We start from the raw sequence: 22,902 nt of genomic DNA on the forward strand, positions 1-22,902 counted from the left end.
GCTCCTGACCCATTACTGGCTGACCAGTGTCTCCACAAATGTTGCTCAGTGACTTATTTTTCTTATTTTTATTTTGTATTTCTAAGTGAGAAACAGGTGCAGGATGATCAGACAGGTTTTAAACAAACCAACAATTTACCAGACAATTGAAACCACTTTAGTTGGAGGTGAAGTAGGTGGTGAGTTCATCCAAATGATGGCAGTAGGATATAATAGTATGGTTAAAGGTGTAGCAGGAAGTGGGTCTGTAGACTGTGATGGATTATTACCAAAGGCAGTTACTTTACCATTTACCTTTAGTTTCTCTTCCAAATGAGTCTGATTAACCTGTTCAAAATCTGATTGTGTTGCCCTGTCAAACTTACTTTACTTTACTGATGTTGTTGTATTGATGTGAAAAATGAGTGTAACCTGCAGGTATGACAACTTCGTGGAAAGAAGGAACAGGAGAGAGACAATCCTGAGTGTGGGCTCAGAGCCTTTGTTACTGTCAGCAGTAACAAGTGACAGTAGAGTTTTCACTTCTGAATTGGATGTATACAGGAAGCTACTGACTCATGCGATGCTTGATTTTATTATTACCAATACAAATAACACACAAACAAAGTTAAACCCAAGTTGTAATGAAGCAGAATTATCCTTTATGTCAGAAATGTATTTGATATTTCTAATAAACTGGTCCTTTCACATTTCCCATCCACGTATATGGAAACATTTCTAGTGCAGCTCCTGAACGATGAGTGGAGAGGAGATGCAGATGCAGAAATAAAGCTGCTTGTGACATGACAGAGCATCACGATGCTGATGGAGGTGTGAGTGAACACCCAGCAGGCTCCCTTTCACCCCATCAAAGCAGCACCTCCCCACACAGCCCAGGGCTTCCTGAGCCATGGAGGTGACTAAAGCAGCCAGTGGCTCCAGAAACATCCTGAGCTATAATCCTTATTTCATGGCTGGAAATTTTACTCTTTATCTATTACAAGATGTTAAAAATGTTCTTCTTTTGCTAATTAAAGAGCAGACACAAACAAAGCAAAATTCAGCCAAGGCCCAAAGAATTAAGATGTTTCCCTCCTTCCTGTCTTCTCTGCAGGGCAAAGAAGGTGAAATATAAGAGAGAAATGTGAAGCCTCATCATTTCAATCTGGTGGTATTCCTTTTTCAGTGTTGTTGCCAAAGACTTTCTAGCATTTGGAAAGAGAAGAAGAAAATCTAATTGGTCTTTCATCAGTGTTTTTCAAATGCAAAACATCAGGAGTCAGGGGGGATGAAGTCCCACAGATTAAACACATTAAACACTTCACATTAAAGGCCTTTGCACACCAAGTCCAAATGTTTTGTATCCATCATCTAATAAAAATCCTCACCTGCAGAAAACTTGCACACTGAGCCTGGTGCATTCATCAATCTATAAAGTGAAAAATTTGCAATACACACAATATCGTGGTCAAGTGGTGAGGAGGATTTTGTGGTCCTCCCAGGAAAAAGAGAAAACACGGGTCCATCTGATCCTGAGAAGGCTCATGAGCTGGGAGAAGTGGTGCAGTTTGATCCACTGCAAATAACACAAGACATGTCAAGACAACATGGACGGCACTGAGGTCATCTCTTTGGGAACTTTAATTTTAGGCTGATTTAAATGTTTTTATACTAAATATGTGTAAATATGAGGACAGCACTGAGGTATTGGAGGCAGTAAGTGGCAGTGCTGAGAGAGGACGGCGTAAACACACATAGCTCTTTTTCTCTGCAGTCAGAGTTGATTATGGTTCAGCTTTTTCAAAATGCTGCTGTGACTGTGGCAACAACAGAAACTACACAGATGGAAACGATACGGGAGCTGATTTTATTGAGTTCCCTGAATAATGCACCTCTTCACCAGCAGAGAACATATGAATGAAGATGAAGCCATCCTGCAGCAACGTCAGCTTTAAGGTTGTGTCCAGGCGATAAAAATCATTTTATACAGTATGTCACATATTAAACATTTACATTCATTGTATCATGTTGCTAATCATCTCCACTACTTTAGATACAACCTGCTATATATATGGCTCTGTGACAAGAGAAGGTGTTCCAGCTGCCATGGCGCCGCGGATGCTGCCTCGGTGTGTTGCTGCGCACTCTTTCACCTTATTTTCTTTATAAATTCAGTTTCTGCCTTGGTTTCCGGAGCTCTTTCACCAGAGAAGAGCTCATTAATATCAGAGAAACAACTCCAGAGGATTTTTTCCACCTTTCTCGACTCACCTGTGGAATTATTGGACATTTTGGTCAGAGGTCACTGACCGCTGCTCTCGCAGTGAAACGCCGGAGGAGCGGAAAACGTGCCGGTGCGCCTGCGCGTCTCTGCCGGCGCGGACTCCGCACACCGCTCCTAGGTATCTTTCTCTCCAAGGTGCGTTCACTGCCCAACAAGCTGGATGAACTTCAGCTACTGGTGCAGAAGAACAGAGACTTTTCTTCATCTTCCGTCCTGTGCTTCACGGAGACGTGGCTGTGTGGATCGATCCGGACTCTGCGCTGGAGCTGGCCGGCTTCCAGCTCTTCAGAGCGGATCGCGACACAGAGCTGTCCGGCAAAACCAAAGGTGGAGGAATCTGCTTTTATGCAAACAGTGGCTGGTGCAAAGACGTGACAGTGATCCTGCAGCACTGTTCTCCTGACCTGGAGACTTTCATCATAAACTGCAGGCCCTTCTACTCCCCCCGTGAGTTCACCTCAATCATCCTGGTCGGTGTTTCCATCCCACCACAGGCCACAGCAGATACTGTGTGTGGAGCAGACCAACCCGGACTCCGTAGTTATTGTCCTTGGTGACTTTAACAAAGGTGACCTCAGCCATGAACTGCCCAAATACAGACAGTTTGTTAACTGCCCGACCAGAGAGGGGAACACTCTGGACCACTGTTACACCACAATCAGTGGAGCTTATCACGCCGTCCCCCGGGCTGCACTGGGCCACTCTGACCATGTCATGGTCCACCTGATTCCCACATACAGGCAGAAACTAAAACTGTGTAAACCTGTTGTTTACAAGAACCTCCAAGAACCTCCAACTGCACCAATCACCAGAACAAATTCCTTGTATGTGGAAACATACTTGGCAATAAAACTGATTCTAATTCTGATTCTGATTAAATAGAACAGACTGTTGTGTAGGTCATTTAATTAGCGGGTATCTGGTAACGAGGGCGGGAAAGTTGTGCACTGTTGCCACCCAGTGAAATGATAAAATAAGATAAAGATAAAATAAAGTAAGGAAAAAGGATTTGCACTAAATGTTGAAAACTATAAATGTATAGAAACAGCTGTTTGCATTTTTTTGGTATGATGACAATGTCTTAATAGTGCATATAAAGTAAGATTTCAGAAATATTTTGCTTTGTTTCTTGTACTAGAACTTTGAAGTGGCCCTTCTATGATGTGACACCATCAGTAGTGGCCCCTTGCCAATTTGAGTTTGAGACCCCTGAGCTACATACAGTAGATGCAGTTACTGTTAGTCACAGTGAGTCAGAACCAGTGTCATTGGTGGTGTGCACAAGCAGCAAGCAGTGATACTGAGACTGTCATCAAATGAGAGCTTTTTCTTGGACATGATGCTGTGACTTAAAGGGACAGTCACAACGTATCCAGTACTTTGTAATGTCATTTTTCAGTGCTGCATAGGAAAAATCTCTAAAATAAATATGTGTAAACCTGGGCAAATCAGACAGTGGCCATGTACTATAAAAGCCAAAACAGACCTGTATCTTCTTCTTCTAAATGTTAATCCTAATATAACTTCTCTATGTCTAGGAACACATGGTACAGGTTCCTGGAACAACAGAGAGAGGAGGTAACAAGGTAAATGGACAGTGATTATATAGTCTTATCGACCACTCAAAGCACTTTACAATGGAAGCCACAATCACACAGCACTTTTCCACCATACACACACAGATGATACATCAGGGGCAATTTTGGGCTCAGTTCTTGTCCAAGGACACTTTGAAACACAGAATGGAGCACCCAGGAATCAAACCAATGATCTCCCAATTACTGGACAACCTGCTCTACCTCCTGAGCCACAGGCGCTCAGCTGAACTGTAGTTGCTGAGTTCAGTGAAATCACCTTTGGCGAGGGGACCACTAAGCTTTCCACAAAGCTGGAATCATAAATTAAGAAAGGTTAAAGATACGAGCTAAATGTGGACAGATTAAAATGGCACTTAGATGAAGAAGGGTCAGGATTATAATGTGATTATCTGGACATAACCTGTGCAGATAATCACATTATCTGTGTTATAGTAGGCTTTAAATATAAGCAGAGCTTATATTGACTTATAGTGACTTGAGACTGGACTTAACACTCGTCTTCAAAAAACTTGAGACTTGACTCAAACTCAAGGTTTGAAGCTCGTGAACAATCTTTATTTTTTGGCAGACAAACATTAAGGAAACATCTGGCGTGGTGAATTCGAACACAATATCCTCATATCCTCATTATTAGAAAGCCAAAGCCATGACAATCCAGAGCTGAGACCAGGAGGCAGAGTCACAGTCAGGCACTCGCCTGCCATTCACCCCCTAAAAACTGTCTCTCCCCTGACCACCTACATTTAAATGTAATAAATCAAAAGTGAACAGAGGAGGAGTTAGACATGAAAACCTAATAAAAATGAACACAACTGTCAAGCAGCACATTAAACTGTTTCCACTCTCCTGTGTGTATGTCAGCAGCTACAGAGAGAGAGAGTGACATTAGAACTCAGACTGGACAGTGCAGCAGTAAACAGCAGTAAATACAACACCAGACTCGTTTTTGATTTTAGTAGTTTTTCTCCTTTCATTGGATCTTTCTGTAATAAATTCTCTGGATATGAGCTGATCACACAGACTCCGAGGATGTGATAGAATTTATGATGAAACAACAGCAGGAGGTGAAGCTATACAACGCTATCCTGCTAAATAAACTCAGACAAGACTCCTGCTGTCTTCTGCCTCCTGCTTATTCTGTAAAACTGGCCTCACTGAGAGCTCTACTGGGAGCTGTACTGGGAGCTGTGGTCTTGAAGCCACTCTGCTGCTCTGCTCCTCCTGCCTGCTGTCTGCATAGTCACTATTGCTGGACCAAGAACTGTTCAAACACATTCAAGCTGATTTTCGGGATTTTAACTTCTTTCCTCCTAGCCTTCCAGCCACACTTTTTAAAAACTTTATTATTGATGTAACGTGAGTCAGCAGGACTGACGGCCACACCACAGTGGGCCACAACTGCTGCACAAACAGTGATATCAACCTCTCTCCCTCCTGCTCTCTCTCACTCCCTCACTCCCTCATTAAGCAGTTGACCCCGTACCTACTGCTAAAACCTGGTGTGTGAAGTTGATGTTGAAGAAAAGTCATAAACATAGTTGTCAGAGTTTATTTAAAGAACACGACAGCCCTCATCATCTATTTATAAAATGACTGTGTTTACTGATGGTGCCACCAACAACCAGCCCAGCCCCCACTTCCAATCAGCCGCTCCGTGTCTGTCACTGCTACCTGACAGCATATGTCACGAAGACAGTGGAGCACAAAAACAAAACACACAACACACAGCTGAAAGAACAGATGACAAAGATCAACGAAAGAAAATCCCTGAACTGACTGGATATTTCCATGCTGCTGAATCCTCATCAATGATCAATGATCTACAGAATGAAGATCCACAACAGGAGAACTGCCCACTAAGGGCTAACATTTGCATGTTTGAAACAACCGCAACAGGATCCTTAGCTGTAGCCACAGCTAGCTCCAGGCTGGAGCCTGTGTGAGCAGGAGGAAGATTCTGTGGATGAAATGGGACAATTCAAAGAATTTATCAACACATCAGCGAAGTTGCTGCTGCAGATTCAAAGAGGAAGGACATTAGAGTCAGTGTTTCCAGATGTTGATGTAACTTTGCCTGTGACCAATACTAACAGGCAGCTTCTTTTTCAAAACTGGGACTATTTAAGAATAAGCTGAGATGATCACCTGTCTCCAATGTCCACTGAATGTGATATTCTGCACAAACTGGATTTCACCAGTTTCATTAAAGACTTCTCAGTCAAAGAAAACGAGGAGGAAAAACTTCAAAGGCAGAAGATGTATTGACGATTGTGCTGTTGCTGCTGCTGCATTATTACTGTTATTATGAGCTGCTGCTGAGTTTATTGTATCTTTATGGTTTTGTTTTATTTGAGTATTTATGTCTCAAACTCAGGCTGTCTCACTGTGTGTGTGTGGACTGTGTAATATTTCTAGCACAATTTTACACATTGCAATAAATTACTTTATTTCTGGGAAAGCATGATGAAAGGGGGCAGGGGTGGGAGTGGGGGTGGGAGGGACACAAAAAGTAGAGTAGGGGCCCAGGACCGCATTGTGGCAATGGTTCACTTTTCATACAGACAAGACAACGTTGGAGTGCCATCAGGACAAGTGACTGTCCTTTAGTGGCCCCGCCAAAGCCAAGACTTAGACCCCACAGAACATCTGTGCAGAGGCCTGAAGATGGTCGTTCACAGATGCTTCCCATCCGCTCTGACAGGGTTTGAGAAGAATGGGATAAACTGCCCAAATCTTCCCCAAATGAGCTTCAACAAAGCGCTGAATACTGAGAACTTCACAAACAGTGGTAAGAATGACAAAACTAGCTGATTCAAACAAAACAAATATTGGCAGTGAAAACTGTGCATTTGAATGAAATGTGTTCATTGTGTGCATGAACAATTTCATCATAAAAAGAACCAAGTTAAAATGCTTCTTTAGGTTTTACAGCACTAATAGATATCTGATAACACAGTGAGGCACAGGCACATTCTGCTCCACAACCTTGCTGACTAACCAGAAATAATAGAAAAGACAGAGGGCTTCGCTTCTTAGAAGAAGGAAATAAAAGCCTTTATCATAAACAGTGTAAGGTGTTAAGAGTGAGGTGAAAAGCAAACCCATTCCCTGGGCAAGGTTCCTGCTCTAAATCAAGAAAAGATGCACTCTATAAATCAGTGGGGAGACAAAAAGTGGCCTTAGTGTTGTGTAACCATTATTCTTTCATATAGTAACTAATGCATTACTGGGCTCTATGCCTTGATGTCAGATTCATATTTGTTAATTATGAGGATGGATGGATCTCAACCAATGATGACTGGCTTAACTGCTTTACTGCTCTTCATAGTTGGTTATTGGTTTGGAGGGAGATTTGAAAAGGGACTAAAATCACCATCTCTCAGTCATTTCCTCCAGCAACCAGTCACCAGTTTCAGAAGACATGGTCACAATCTTCTTCCTGGGTTACAGTGTTGAATAATGGCCAGAAGTGTTTTTGCAGAGCATTATGATGTCACTGTGTCACAGTGAAGTTGACCTTTGACCTATTCATAATATACCTATTATAAAATTTCATCACTTCATTTTACCCATATGGACATAAATTGTGAATAATGATGTGATGTGAATAATAATGAATTCATTAGCTATGGCAAAAAACGTGATTTGTAAGGTCACAGTGACCTTGACCTTTGACCACAAAATTCCAATCAGTTCATCTTTGAGTCGAAGTGAATGTTTGAGCCTAATATGAAGAAATTCCCCTAAGGTGTTACTAAGATAACGTGTTCATGAGAGTGGGGCAGACGGACAACCTGAAAACATGATGCCTCTGACTGTCGCCAGTGTGGAGGTACAACAATAAAACAACAAACCTTCAGACAGTTTGGGCTTTGAACAAAGAACTAAGGGAAAAAGTCTGGTTCAGAACCAACGGAACTCCTAAACCATGTAAGTACATGTTTCTTCTCTGCCACGGGAGCAGGTCATTAGATCTTTGTTGCTTACACCAAAGAAAAATATCACTCCACACAAAGCACTCAGTTTCATGAAATTCAAAAGTGTTACAATCACCACAAGAAGGACTGTTTAAAGTAAAAGATGTAAGCAGGTAAAATGAATATAGGACTTTTCACAGACATACAGTACAGGCCAAAAGTTTGGACACACCTTCTCATTCAATGCGTTTTCTTTATTTTCATGATTATTTACACTCTAGATTCTCACTGAAGGTATCAAAACTATGAATGAACACATATGGAATTATGTACTTAACAAAAAAGTGTGAAATAACTCTTAACTCTTAAATAGGTCTTATATTTTAGATTCCTCAAAGTAGCCACCCTTTGCTTTTTTGATAGCGCTGCAAACCCTTGGTGTTCTCTCAATGAGCTTCATGAGGTTTTCACCTGAAATGGTTTTCACTTCACAGGTGTGCCTTGTCAGGGTTAATTAGTGGAATTTCTTGCCTTATTAATGGGGTTGGGACCATCAGTTGTGTTGTGCAGAAGTCAGGTTGATACACAGCCGACAGCCCTTTTGGACAACTGTTAGAATTCATATTATGGCAAGAACCAATGAGCTAAGTAAAGAGAAACGAGTGGCCATCATTACTTTAAGAAATGAAGGTCAGTCAGTCCGGAAAATTGCGAAAACTTTGAATGTGTCCCCAAGTGCAGTTGCAAAGACCATCAAGCGCTACAACGAAACTGGCTCACATGAGGACCGCCCCAGGAAAAGAAGACCAAGAGTCACCTCTGCTGCTGAGGATAAGTTCATCCGAGTCACCAGCCTCAGAAATCGCAAGTTAACAGCAGCTCAGATTAGAGACCAGATGTATGCCACACAGAGTTCTAGCAGCAGACACATCTCTAGAACAACTGTTAAGAGGAGACTGCGCGAATCAGGCCTTCATGGTCAAATAGCTGCTAGGAAACCACTGCTAAGGAGAGGCAACAAGCAAAAGAGATTTGTTTGGGCCAAGAAACACAAGGACATTAGACCAGTGGAAATCTGTGCTTTGGTCTGATGAGTCCAAATTTGAGATCTTTGGTTCTTTGGTTCCAACCGCCGTGTCTTTGTGCGACGCAGAAAAGGTGAACGGATGGATTCTACATGCCTGGTTCCCATCGTGAAGCATGGAGGAGGAGGTGTGATGGTGTGGGGGTGCTTTGCTGGTGACACTGTTGGGGATTTATTCAAAATTAGAGGCATACTGGACCAGCATGGCGACCACAGCATCCTGCAGCGACATGCCAGCCCATCCAGTTTGCGTTTAGTTGGACCATCATTTATTTTTCAACAGGACAATGACCCCAAACACACCTCCAGGCTGTGTAAGGGCTATTTGACCAAGAAGGAGAGTGATGGAGTGCTGCGCCAGATGACCTGGCCTCCACAGTCACCGGACCTGAACCCAATCGAGATGGTTTGGGGTGAGCTGGACCGCAGAGTGAAGGCAAAAGGGCCAACAAGTGCTAAGCATCTCTGGGAACTCAAGACTGTTGGAAAACCATTTCAGGTGACTACCTCTTGAAGCTAATCAGAATCAGAATCAGAATCAGAATTAGAATCAGTTTTATTGCCAAGTATGTTTCCACATACAAGGAATTTGTTCTGGTGATTGGTGCAGTTGGAGGTTCTTGGAGGTTCTTGTAAACAACAGGTTTACACAGTTTTAGTTTCTGCCTGTATGTGGGAATCAGGTGGACCATGACATGGTCAGAGTGGCCCAGTGCAGCCCGGGGGACGGCGTGATAAGCTCCACTGATTGTGGTGTAACAGTGGTCCAGAGTGTTCCCCTCTCTGGTCGGGCAATTAACAAACTGTCTGTATTTGGGCAGTTCGTGGCTGAGGTTCCCTTTGTTAAAGTCACCAAGGACAATAACTAAGGAGTCCGGGTTGGTCCGCTCCACACACAGTATCTGCTGTGGCCTGTGGTGGGATGGAAACACCGACCAGGATGATTGAGGTGAACTCACGGGGGGAGTAGAAGGGCCTGCAGTTTATGATGAAAGTCTCCAGGTCAGGAGAACAGTGCTGCAGGATCACTGTCACGTCTCTGCACCAGCCACTGTTTGCATAAAAGCAGATTCCTCCACCTTTGGTTTTGCCGGACAGCTCTGTGTCGCGATCCGCTCTGAAGAGCTGGAAGCCGGCCAGCTCCAGCGCAGAGTCCGGATCGATCCACACAGCCACGTCTCCGTGAAGCACAGGACGGAAGATGAGGAAAAGTCTCTGTTCTTCTGCACCAGTAGCTGAAGTTCATCCAGTTTGTTGGGCAGTGAACGCACCTTGGAGAGAAAGATACCTGGGAGCGGTGTGCGGAGTCCGCGCCGGCGGAGACGCGCAGGCGCACCGGCACGTTTTCCTCTCCTCCGGCGTTTCACTGCGAGAGCAGCGGTCAGTGACCTCTGACCAAAATGTCCAATAATTCCACAGGTGAGTCGAGAAAGGTGGAAAAAATCCTCTGGAGTTGTTTCTCTGATGTTAATGAGCTCTTCTCTGGTGAAAGAGCTCCGGAAACCAAGGCAGAAACTGAATTTATAAAGAAAATAAGGTGAAAGAGTGCGCAGCAACACACCGAGGCAGCATCCGCGGCGCCATGGCAGCTGGAACCTCATAAAGAACTCATCAAGAGAATGCCAAGAGTGTGCAAAGCAGTAATCAGAGCAAAGGGTGGCTACTTTGAAGAAACTAGAATATAAGACATGTTTTCAGTTATTTCACACTTTTTTGTTCAGTACATAATTCCATATGTGTTCATTCATAGTTTTGATGCCTTCAGTGAGAATCTACAATGTAAATAGTCATGAAAATAAAGGAAACGCATTGAATGAGAAGGTGTGTCCAAACTTTTGGCCTGTACTGTATGTCACAAAGATCTTTTCAGATCCAAAATAAAAAAAGTACAAATATCATAAATGAATGTGCAAATACAAAAAAACACTATACAATAAAATACACAATACATTCATAAAATACAGACCTGATGGAAACAGATCACCAAAATGCCTGTCTGAGCAGAATGCTTGAAGGCAAACCAGGTGCATGGAACAGACAGTGGATTTAGTTCATTGATCAAAGAGAGCGAGCTGAGACAGGATGAAGTCGATCAGCCACATCTACAAGAACAGGACCATAAGTGCTCTGTATGTCAGAATGACAATTCTAAACTGGATCCAATATGTAACAGGAAGCCAGTGAAGGGAGGTGTGTACAGGAGTGATGTGAGACTCAGGTCTATTTGACCTAGCGTACAGTTTTCTGAACTGCCTTCAGATGATCAAGGACAGACATGCTAAGTGAGGAAAGAAGTGCATTATATTAACTTATCTGCCTTGTGCTTTGTAGTCACAGTGTGCATGCGTGCAGGTTGTTGTGGTGCACGTGGTGTAATAGTTGGATAAAGCCCCTCAGCAGTCATCCTTCTTTATTAATTATATTCTTTTTGTATCTTACTCACTGACTTGAGCTGCAGTGATTGGCTGTGCAGCATCATGTGACCAGCACTCTAAAAGCTAAAAATGTTGCGCTCTGTTAAAATAGGAACACTTCAAAAATATTAATTCTTAATAATCATTAGGTTATAGGTTCAGGACCACGGAGCAACTGTTAGTTAGACACTGAGGATCACAGATTTCAGTTCCTGAAGTACATCACCTGTCTCTGTGTGCTGTGCCTGGTCCATCTGTGAGTACTCAGTCTGGGTGCCGTCTATGATACACACAGCATACTGCACATACGGGTGTCACCACACAGTACTGCTTAAAGTATTTTTTTGAAACATATTTCATTTAAGTTGATGAGATAGGAAGATACTGAGTTTGAGTGTGTTTGTTTAATGGTGTAAATGTACAGTGCATCCGGAAAGTATTCACAGCGCTTCACTTTTTCCGCATTTTGTTATGTTACAGCTTTATTCCAAAATGGATTAAATTCATTTTTTACCTCAAAATTCTACACACAATACCCCATAATGACAAGGTGAATAAATCATTTTTTGCAAATATATAAAAAAAAAACAAAAAACAAAAAAACAATCACATGTACATAAGTATTCACAGCCTTTGCCATGACACTCAAAATTGAGCTCAAGTGCATCCTGTTTCCACTGATCATCCTTCAGATGTTTCTACAACTACAAGTTTGGAACCACCAGGACTCTTCCTAGAGCTGGCCGCCCGGCCAATCTGAGGGATCGGGGCAGAAGGGCCTTAGTCAGGGAGGTGACCAAGAAACCGATGGTCACTCTGACAGTGCTCCAGCGTTGCTCTGTGGAGAGAGGAGAACCTTCCAGAAGGACAACCATTTCTGCAGCAGTCCACCAATCAGGCCTGTATAGTAGAGTGGCCAGATGGAAGCCACTCCTCAGTAAAAGGCACATGACAGCCCGCCTGGAGTTTGCCAAAAGGCATCTGAAGGACTCTCAGACCATGAGAAACAAAATTCTCTGGTCTGATGAAACAAAGCTTGAACTCTTTGGCCTGAATGCCAAGCGTCATGTCTGGAGGAAACCAGGCACCGCTCATCACCTGGTCAATACCATCCCTACAGTGAAGCATGGTGGTGGCAGCATCATGCTGTGGGGATGTTTTTCGGCAGCAGGAACTGGGAGACTAGTCGGGGTCAAGGGAAAGATGAATGCAGCGATGTACAGAGACATCCTTGATGATGAGCGCTCTGGACCTCAGACTGAGGCAAAGGTTCATCTTCCAACAGGACAACGACCCTCAGCACACAGCCAAGATAACAAAGGAGTGGCTTCGGGACAACTCTGTGAATGTCTTTGAGTGGCCCAGCCAGAGCCCAGACTTGAACCCGATTGAACATCTCTGGAGAGATCTGAAAATGGCTGTGCACCGACGCTCCCCATCCAACCTGATGGAGCTTGAGAGGTTCTGCAAGGAAGAATGGGAGAAACTGCCCAAAAATAGGTGTGCCAAGCTTGTAGCATCATACTCAAAAAGACTTGAGGCTGTAATTGCTGCCAAAGGTCCTTCAACAAAGTATTGAGCAAAGGCTGTGAATACTTGTGTACATGTGATTGTTTTTGTTTTTTATTTTTAATAAATTAGCAAAATTTGCAAACTTTTTTCACTTTGTCATTATGGGGTATTGTGTGTCGAATTTTGAGGTAAAAAATGGATTTAATCCATTTTGGAATAAGGCTGTAACATAACAAAATGTGGAAAAAGTGAAGCGCTGTGAATACTTTCCGGATGCACTGTATGTTGTGTGGTTTAATGTGTTCTGTCATTCTGTCTTGTTTTGCTTTGTCAGGGTGAGAATATACTGTAAACAAATCTTTAAAAAAAATGCTGCTCCTCACAATTCTTCATCTGCCCTGCTTCACACTTGTACTGAATCTTGTACAGCAAAGGCCACAGCCTATTAAATGACACACGTGTGTGTGTGTGTGTGTGTGTGTGTGTGCATGTGTGTTGTGACAGACTGGGAAAGACAGCTGGGACCTGTCCTTATGATTTGCAATGACAGCAACAGACCAACAAAGAGATGAGATAGGGAGGAAATGAGAAGTGATGACTGATGAGAATGGTGAACACAACTTTGTTCCACACTGAAATCCTCAGCACAACCACAGATCCTCAGTGCCTCACCATCACCATGTGGTAATGACATTTTGAAACACTCTTAATATTTAATTACTAGTTTGAGTGTTTTTCATGTACACGACAGATCAGCTCCATCACTCTTGTCATTGAGCTGCTGCCTTTATCTATTCTTCAGACAATGTAGAAATATTAGGTTTGTTTGGCAACTGCACTTGAAAATACCAGAGTATATTTAGCCTTACACTGCTGAGAAGATCTGATCCTATATCCTATATACATATTGTTACTATATTACTGTAAACAAATATGTTCCCCATTGTGTGATGATAAAGATAATTTGCATATAAAAATGATCTCAACTTCATTTCCAGCAGCAGCAGCAGCTGTTCTCAGTGTCTTTCTGGTAAACCCTGCCCTGCGCCAAACAACAGACGAGTTAGCAACCAGCTTGTGTACAGAATATAACATTAAGCAGCTCAATAGACAGATAATTTTCACAGGAGCTGGTGGAGACATGAACTAAACTAAAAGGAAAATGCAACTCACAGTACAATATGACACACTGGTCCTACGGGTGTGTTCACACTTTTGATTCAAGTTTGATTCCGTTTTAACAGAATTGGTGCATTTGTTTGTTCAGGATGTTTCTGATTGGCTGGTGTGAAAGCTGTTGACCAAACTCTGGTTAGGAGTCAACAACTGCACCAAGAGCACCTCTACATGAGGGTGGTGGCCCACGTCAGCAGGCTCTGGAAAATGGACCAACCACAGACCTTTCTGATGGCAGATCTAATCATGATCTCATAATAAGATGTCTGTATAAGTGATGTATTTATCTACAGTATGCATATCATTTGTTAATGATCAGCAACTACAGGTGTGAAAATAGTAGCATAGTAATTACAACAGCATAGTCATTTTTAGGACAATAGAAATTCCATATATATTAACATATAGTATTTGGTGAATATATGTGTATATATGTGACAAGCAGTGTTTGCCCAGTTAAAGCTAAAAATAGACATCAATCAGAATGATTCTGAGGTTGAAGTGATATCTCTCCTTACATCTGATCTCAGAACAGCTTTCTGTCTTATAAAGACAGCAGCAGGGTTTTGTACCTGGAAGCTAGCTTGACTAGCAGCTGCTGTACCTGTCATTTCTGTCAATTTTGTTTGTTGTTGCTGTGACTGTGTCCTCTTGCAAATGCCGGAGCTTGCCAAGCGGAGGCGACAGCAGTTTAATATGGAGGTTTGCGCATTAAGGATAATCCTGAGATGTTTAACTGGTGATTAGCTACAGCCAAAGTGTGTAAAGCAAGCTGTCCTTGACTCACTCTCTACTGCTCTGAGATCAGTTATAATATTGCAGCATCATGCCCATGCTTAGACACGTTTAGAAACCTACACATCAAGAGGCAGTGGTAACAAGAAAATGAGCAAATTACACTGATTAATCAGCTCTGTGTAAGAGACAGAATATTGTTACAGGGAGAGAGCAGCTTCTTTCAGGAATAGCACCTGTACGTAGGTTGTGTGCATAACAGGAGAAAGAGAGAGAGAAAGGTGAGGCAGCCACCGGAGCAGAGAGTTAGCTGGTTAGTTAGCAGTTAGCAGTGTAGCTGTGAATGTAACAATGTAATATTTGTTCACTTTAGGCTGTTTGTCAGTAAATAAAAGCTACCTCAAGGCTGAAGTTCCCGCGGCTCTGAGCTTAAACTACAGTCCAGACGACGAGCCAGGAAGAGTCTACATTGTCACTGTGTCAGTGTCGGTTAATGGTAAATATGTTGAAGTGATATTTAAATATTTTCCCTCCATACTGCACATTTGATCAGTTTAGTTTCAGTTCTGAAGAATAATCCTAAAACTGCTTGCCTTTCTGTTTCAGTCACCGCAGGCCTCTGGCGCACAGTCAGCTGTGCAATTAGCTATTTAGGTAGCATGTTGTTTTTCAATTTTATTTGAGAATGCCCTGTAAAAAATAAATACTTGTTGTGCACAGGTAGGGGCAATTTGGTTATTGGCGTATAATATTAATGATTATCAGGGATAATCACCAATATATATATATAAATGTTTACTACAAGTAGTAACCTTGGGGCACCACCCTGTCACCAGGGACCAATGACCAGATTGATGGCTCAAAATGCAGTCTCAGAAGGTTAACTGAAGGGTAAATTCAAGCACTGACTGTCCTGAATCCAGCTGTTATCACAAATAAAGCCACAATAATCACAGGCAACGACGAGTTAAATTATAACAGGATTTATTAATAAGAGTAACAATTATTCAAAATAACATTACTTGATATTAAACCAATTATAATTCAACTATAACTAAAACAAACATTGGTTACTAACTAGATGATTACAGGCAAAACACATATGTAACAACCATGTGTGTGTGTGTGTGTGTGTGTGTGAGGGAGAGAGAGAGAGAGAGAGAGAGAGAGAGAGAAGGTGGCGACGAAGTCACGTGAGTGACGTGTCAGTAGGAGCCAAGATGGCGGCTGGCCGCAGAGTGTGAATGGCGTGAACAACGAGAACAAAGGGAGGGGCCTTGAGCTTTACGGGTATGACGCGACCACACTCTAGGGCCTGAATGTGAGTGAGATGTAGATGAGGTGCGTGATTGGGAGAAAAGAGAGAGAATAAAGGTGAAGAGAGGAAAGAGTCCACAAGAGGTCGTCACCACAGTTAATAATCACCACAATATCACTACACAATATAATGGAGCCAGAGAACCGGAGTTCATCTGGTCCGATATTGGTCCTTTAACTAGTGATATTTGGCTTATTAAGCTGATCACAGTGAATGATCTAAAACAACAGGATATGCAGCACTTAGAAGTCAGATAGCAAAATACAACACGCTACAATAACTGTGTCTCTGCCCAGACATCAGCCTCTTACTGTGAGTTGCTCCGATCCTTCAGAGTTAGGAAAGAAAGTCTCTGGGTCTCCACAGCTCGGTCCTTGGCTGGGTCCCCGGCGGGTCGTGTCTCTCTCCTGGCGATGACGGTGATGAGTTCCTCGGCGGCAGCAGGAAGATCACAGATGAGGGACGGTGAACTTTGTTCTGTCTTTAACAAAGTCGGCGCTCGTCCTCACAGTACATGAAATCAGCTGATTGCACAGCGATCTACGTCGGAAAAAACAAAAGGAAACAAGCAAAGCAGTCTGTGCGCTCGGCCTGCGAGTTGAAGACTGTGACCTGGGCTTTAAGAAGTTGTGGAAAAAGGTCAAATGTTTGCAGATTGCTCCCTTTCAGCAGCCGAGTCGCGGAGAGATCTGGAGTAGCTCTCTACTGTAACGGGTGCACGGGAATAAGCAGCGGCGGAGGGTCGCGGTGCTGCTTTCATCACCTGAGTGACGTCACCGGGGATCCCTGCTGAGAGTGCCTGGCCTCGGCCAATGCCGATGCTGAGTTTACTCTGATTCGCACCTAGGTGTGAATCGTGGGGGGGTTGTGGCTCCATTGTTCAAAGGTCGACCAACTCTGGCTCAGGCTAATGGAGGGACATGTAGGCCTCTCCATTGTTCTTTTCAGAACCCATGGCTTGAGATTCCAACATACTGCTGTTTGTTAATCATGTGAAACTGATGATCATCGTTGTTTTTGTAATCCATGACTGTTCCACAACCTTAACCACGTATTTATTATTGTAACCATGATGGCTAACATCCTTTAATCTTAATTTAAAAAAAAAAACACAATCTTTTCCTAAGCCTAACCAAGCTCTCACCCTAACCAAACCAAACCTCCCCTTGCTCTCGGTGTCATTTGACAGGTCAAAGTCTTTAAGCTACATTGATTGGCAAAGACTGGAACCAAGAGCAGCACTTAACTTGACTCTGACTGAAAGAGTCGCATCATTGGGTTTTTGACTAAGGTACGCTCATTAGTCCAGTATGTGACCACAAAAGACAATGAAGACATTGTCCCTGTTCCCTCCTTCAGTGCTCTGCCATGGGCTGTTTGTTTCTCAGCAAACAGAGATGAGCCAGAGAGTTTGCTGTGTCTTATCAGATCAGATGGTCATGCTTTACAGCCAACAGTGCTGCTGGGGATAAGAGGCTCCTTCAAGCATTCTTCAGCCATCCAAAAATATGCCTCAGTGAGATCTTAAAACCATGAACTTGTCAGCAGAAAAGCAAAAGGAGTCAAGTCTGAAGCAAAGAGTGGTGGCATCAGGAAGTCAAAGATCCAATAATTTGGCATGACTGAATTTGTTTTGTCTTTTGTGACAAAAAGCAGTGATCTGTAAACTACTGGCAACTCAAGACTGAAACAGCAAATGGATTTTTAGGCAGCTTTACTGGAGACAACACACAGCACAGTACTCACAGCCAGGCCAGTGCTGCACTGAAGCTCAGGAGGTCTGAGTGTCTGCTGTCTCCTGCCCTGACAAGGACACATGGGCTGTAAACAGGGCTGGAAACAAGAGGTTACAGCTGGTTCTGCTGGCACAGAGGTCTGAGCCTCCTTCAGACGCAACTCATCAGCATTGAATTCATTCATCACAGAGAGTGTGTCATGTCAACACAACAACCATGCTGACCGGGTCCGTCAGAGAAGTTCATGTCAGATGAACACAAAACAAATAGTTGAATTTTTTATATCAAGTTGTGCTGACATTGAAGTAAACTCTTTAAATATGTATTATATGCATGTAGTGGTGGGAAATCTGGTTAGACGATCTTATGACGATCGTTTTGGGTAGAATCGCAACCCACCATCTGCATCCTATTCCTGCTCTGATTTTCTGCTCAAAGTTCTGACCAGAGCCTGTGATTTGGATCTTGCTTAGTTCAGATGGAGTATTTGTACAGATGGAGTACAGATGGACTGGAACTCCACCATCTTGGACTGCAGCTGGTGACAGTGGTTCTTGTTCCTGCTGTCTCCAGCTGCAGTTAGCGGGCACTTAACAACAGTTAGCAGCGGCTCAACTTTTAAAGTTAATTATGAAGAGACAGAAACTTTTAATGACGCGATCTGTAGGATCCATCTGTAAAGTAGTCACTTGCAAAAGCATCAAGGCACCCAACAATCTAGTGAAAACAATCCACTGCAGTGGACTGTGTGTATGTGTGTCTGTGTCTGTATGTGTGTGTGTGTGTTAAGATAGAGAAGTTGTAGATTGGTTGTGAGATGTGGGGTCCTTTATCAGGCTCCAGCCTTACACAGATAAGACAGGAATGCTGCTTACAAGACAAATCAGCTGAAATGCTCCTCCTGGAGAACAGAGCAAGCTGAGAGGAAAGCAGCAGAACTCCACCTCAGTGAGTGCTGTTAAACACTTCTGCTTCAGGACCTTCACTCTTACTGCTGCTAACTTGCTAACTGTTTTGTTTCCTTCAACCCTGTCTTTGTTTTCCCTAGATTTCATTTCCTGTTGTTCAAACAGTCTGTGTTCTTGGATCTCCTGTGGCACATTTTGTAGCTGTTGCTTTTATCTGTCTCTTGTGTGTCATGCTGCTTATGACTCCTCATGTTAACTAGTCCCGGTCTGATTTTTATATGAATCAAACCTAACAAACAATCACCACTTGCAAGACAGGCGAGCTCACCTGTGTTCAAAAGTATGAAACAGTAACTTAAAAGACGGATACTCTGTCTCCTCTAACTTTCTCAATGAGTATTTCACAGAAAATCACAGCTCAGTCTTCGTCTTTCATTTATATGTTTGGTGATTTTGTCAAAAGACGTTGTAGTTATAAAATTTTAAATGTGTATCACAAGTGGTATTGCTGCTGATAGCTCATAACATGTCAAATGCTAATTATCTCAAACACAAACAGACCCACACACACACATGCATGCACTCACACACACCCACATGCACACACACACACACACACACACACACACACACTTGCTTTTGCATTCCTAGGCAGGATTATCTAGGTTTTTCTGTTATTCACATGTTCATATTTGTGGCTGTTTTCCACCACTGCAGGCTGAAAAAAAAAACAAACTGCAACAACCATGAAATGCAATTATTTTGATGGAATGACACTGCATTGTATGTGCAATTTCATCATCAAAATGCCACTGCATTTGGATCTAATCACAAAAGCATTCTCATCAGGATACAGACCACACACACAGTTATTTTAATCCGTTTCATCCCTTTTCTATTTCAGGGAAAGACAAGAAATCATTTGCACATATAAGGTTTGTAAGACACATGCTGTACAGATCCCAAAAGACATTTTTGGAAGCATATTCACCATCTTAAAAAAAACCCTAATCTGCTTATTTTGATGTGTATTAAACCCTTGTCGCATGGACATATAGTGATAAGCTTGATGTTATTAATATTTAATGCCCTCATTCACCCTAAAGTGAACGAGGGCATTAAATATTCACCCTTATGTTATGTCTTTCAGATTTTATTCAAATCTATATTTTTTTATCTATTTTTTAGATTATCATTATTATTATTACTATTATTAGTATTAGATTTTATTTAAATCAATTTTCTATATTTATTTTGTCCTTAAAACTTGTGTTTTTTTTCATTTATTTCATTATATATTTTCTGCCCCAATTCAGTTTCACATTTAATGTTCTGAAGTGTTTGTAGAGGAGTCTGAGTGGCGGCTGGTGTTGGGGCACAGTTAAGTCAGATAAATAAATAAAATGTTCTCTTTACTGACGTTTATATCAGTGTAACTAATATCACATTATGGTGGTGTTCAGGTGTAAATGGCTTTATCATTAATGCACTAATCAATCAACAATGTGCTTCACTGAGCCTTGGTACTTGATGATGCTTCATGTGACCTAACAGGACACTATGCTTGGCCTCAGCCTCATTTTTCATTGACTCTTCAGACATGGAACATCAACACTGCTGTCACACAGGTGTCTGAATCACTTCCTGTTACTTATTGTAACAACTCATTACATAAATGTTCTGAAGGATTTATTCAGACATGACAGTCCATACTTGCCACCCAGTCTGTGACAGAGAGAGAGAGAGTGGGAGAGAGAGAACAGCGGTGAGTTAACAATGTTGTGATGAGGAGGAGGAGGATGAGGAAGAGGCTGCACCACTGATGCACTGTCAGACTTATTTTGCTGCTGAAGCTTTAAATTCTGAGTGTCCTGTGTGAGGATTACTCCTCCCTGAGTCTCACAGTGAATCCACTGATACAGCCTCACATCAGTTTCATCTTTTAACCTGAGAGTGAATTTTGCTGCAGTTTTTATAACATGTGACAAACAGTGAGCGACAAAACTCTCATGTCATTCTCACATATTTTGCTGAATATTCTTTGACTTATCTACATGGCTGACATGAATGAATTGTGATGGATTGTGAACACTGGTGGGACATGTTCCGTCTGTCCACAGTGGAAGTTCTTCTCTGTAAAGTGCTGTACTAAATTTGATTGTGATTACTTTATGTCTCTATGTGGTTTTCCATCCATCAGCCATTAAAACACTTATTTACCAGAAGTAACTGAAGCTGACATTTGTCAGGTAATAGTGTTTCCCCCGTTGCTGCTGGGATTTGAACCACACTTCCCCTTCTTCAGCCATTAGTCAGCCATTGTTCCACCTGCTTCATGTGTCACTGGACTCAACTGGAAGAGTGTGACAGTACCTGGGCATCAGGAAGGGAAACGTCCATGATGATCGGCTGGCCATGAGGCTCCCCGTTCTCTAGTCTGGAGTAGACCAGCTGGTAGCCTCTGATCTGGCCATGCTGCTTCACAGACAAGGGAGGCTTCCAGGTCACCCTGAGGGCAGTGGAGTTGAGGGCATCCACCTCCACCTTCCTGGGAGGAGCTCCAGGCACTGCAGCACAACACAGCACACAAATTCCATTTAAAGTCTTTAGGGGAGGAAGAAGGTTTTACATTTTGGTTACAACTCACACTACCACAGTAAACTGCTCGTTTTCAGCCTTGCAGATACTGCTGAATACAGTTTTTACAAAGGCTGTCCTCATTTTTGTGTTTTGCACAGGATTCTATGTGAGTCTACTGCGTATCTGTCAGTGACAGTTGAGTAGTTCTGCGTTATAGGAAAAATAACTTAACAGCTTTCCTTTTACAGTGTCCTACAGCATTTTCTATTAAAACATTCAAGTTTTAGTGGCAGGAAGTTCTGCAGTGGATCTGAAGAGCCCCTCTTCATCTCCAGCATGAACAAAAGCAGAAGTGTGGTTTGAAAGGTCACATTGTGAGTTCTTCTCACACTGCTCACTGAAGCATCTGTCAGTGTGGATATCCTTCACTCACACTGCTCGCTGCTATTCAGCTCTGCCCGCCTTCCTCTGGCAGCGCTTTGTCTTCCACTGGTTTGAACTGCTTACAGTAAACAGCCTCACAGAAGGATCTGGCTTTGACCAGCAAATACTGATCAAGTGAAATAATCACCTGATTAACCCAGATCCTGGATATGTGCTCTGGAGATTCCCAGCACACACTGAGGGTTGGTAGTTGTCTTCCCTGTTTAGAAAGGATTCCTAAGTAACTTTTCTCATATTGTCCATTTGCTTAAATGGTTAAATGGTCGGTTTAATTGATTTGTTTTTTGGACAATCACTGCTTCATGTAAGGTGAAATCTGAAGATGATGGCCAAATGTAAAGATAATATCATCAGCAGTTTCAGTTCAAATGGACTCTGTTGTCTAAAGAGGGACAGAGAAGAAGGGGAAACACTAGTTTATGTGTGTGTGTGTGTGTGTGTGTGTGTGTGTGTGTGTGTGTGTGTGTATGAGTCCAGGATTAAAACACAGTTCTTCACACAGGTGTTACTTTCCTATATAAGTAACAATCAAATACCAGAGCCTTATAAGAGTCTTATTGTGACAACATGGACATTTTGGTTGTTTACTCCCATTTTGCCTTGTGTCCATTCAGCTGATCCTCTGGAGATGACCATTTGACCCATGACCTGGTCATACTGACTGACTCTGACGTGCTCAGAACTGGTGTGTCTTCTGTCCATGAGATATTTTGATGGGGGGAGGGTGGGCGGAGTGGCCTTCAGGGTCCATACACTAACATCCTGTGACTGATGGTAGGTCCGGGATCTCTGCTACAGCAGGATTACACATCATACTGAAACAGTTGAACATCCAACATGCCAGCCATGCTGGGTGGTGTGAAGTTACAGATACAATCCAGTGGTTTCTCTATCCCCATCTGATGCATGATGTCAGAGTTTGAAAATCTACCAGACCTGACGAGACAGTTACAGACCTGGAGAAGTTATCCTGCAAAGTAATGTGAAGGTTGTACTTATCAAAGCTTGTCACATGGAGCCCCAGGAGGCTGCTGGGAGCAGCATTTAGAGCTCTCACTTTCTGCTTTGTAGAATATTGAAATGAACTTAACTTGAAGACTCCTGCAGAATGCTTGGTCAGCTTCAGAGGGAGGTGTAAATGAGTACAAATCTGACTTCAATAAAAATGAGGAGATGAGGCTGCACAAATATTAATGGAATTCAGGACAGACAGGGAA

The 22,902-nt window shown here is 42.6% G+C and overlaps 1 protein-coding gene across 7 annotated transcripts in view; it reads right to left on the reverse strand.

The window, feature by feature from the left end:
* The window catches only part of ptprfa (protein tyrosine phosphatase receptor type Fa), a 278,371-nt gene that overhangs the window by 71,542 nt on the left and 183,927 nt on the right, over positions 1-22,902 (reverse strand). For all 7 annotated transcript variants that reach the window (XM_071486773.1, XM_071486772.1, XM_071486770.1 and 4 more), the window contains one exon: positions 21,035-21,228. In XM_071486773.1, coding sequence (XP_071342874.1) covers positions 21,035-21,228 — 194 coding nt within the window. The remainder of the gene's footprint in view (positions 1-21,034; positions 21,229-22,902) is intronic.

This window comes from Trachinotus anak, unplaced genomic scaffold, assembly GCF_046630095.1.
Source record: "Trachinotus anak isolate AG129_WGS33_773 ecotype Australia unplaced genomic scaffold, CSIRO_AGI_Tana_v1 ptg000010l, whole genome shotgun sequence".
In the NCBI taxonomy this organism is placed as follows: Eukaryota; Metazoa; Chordata; class Actinopteri; order Carangiformes; family Carangidae; genus Trachinotus; species Trachinotus anak.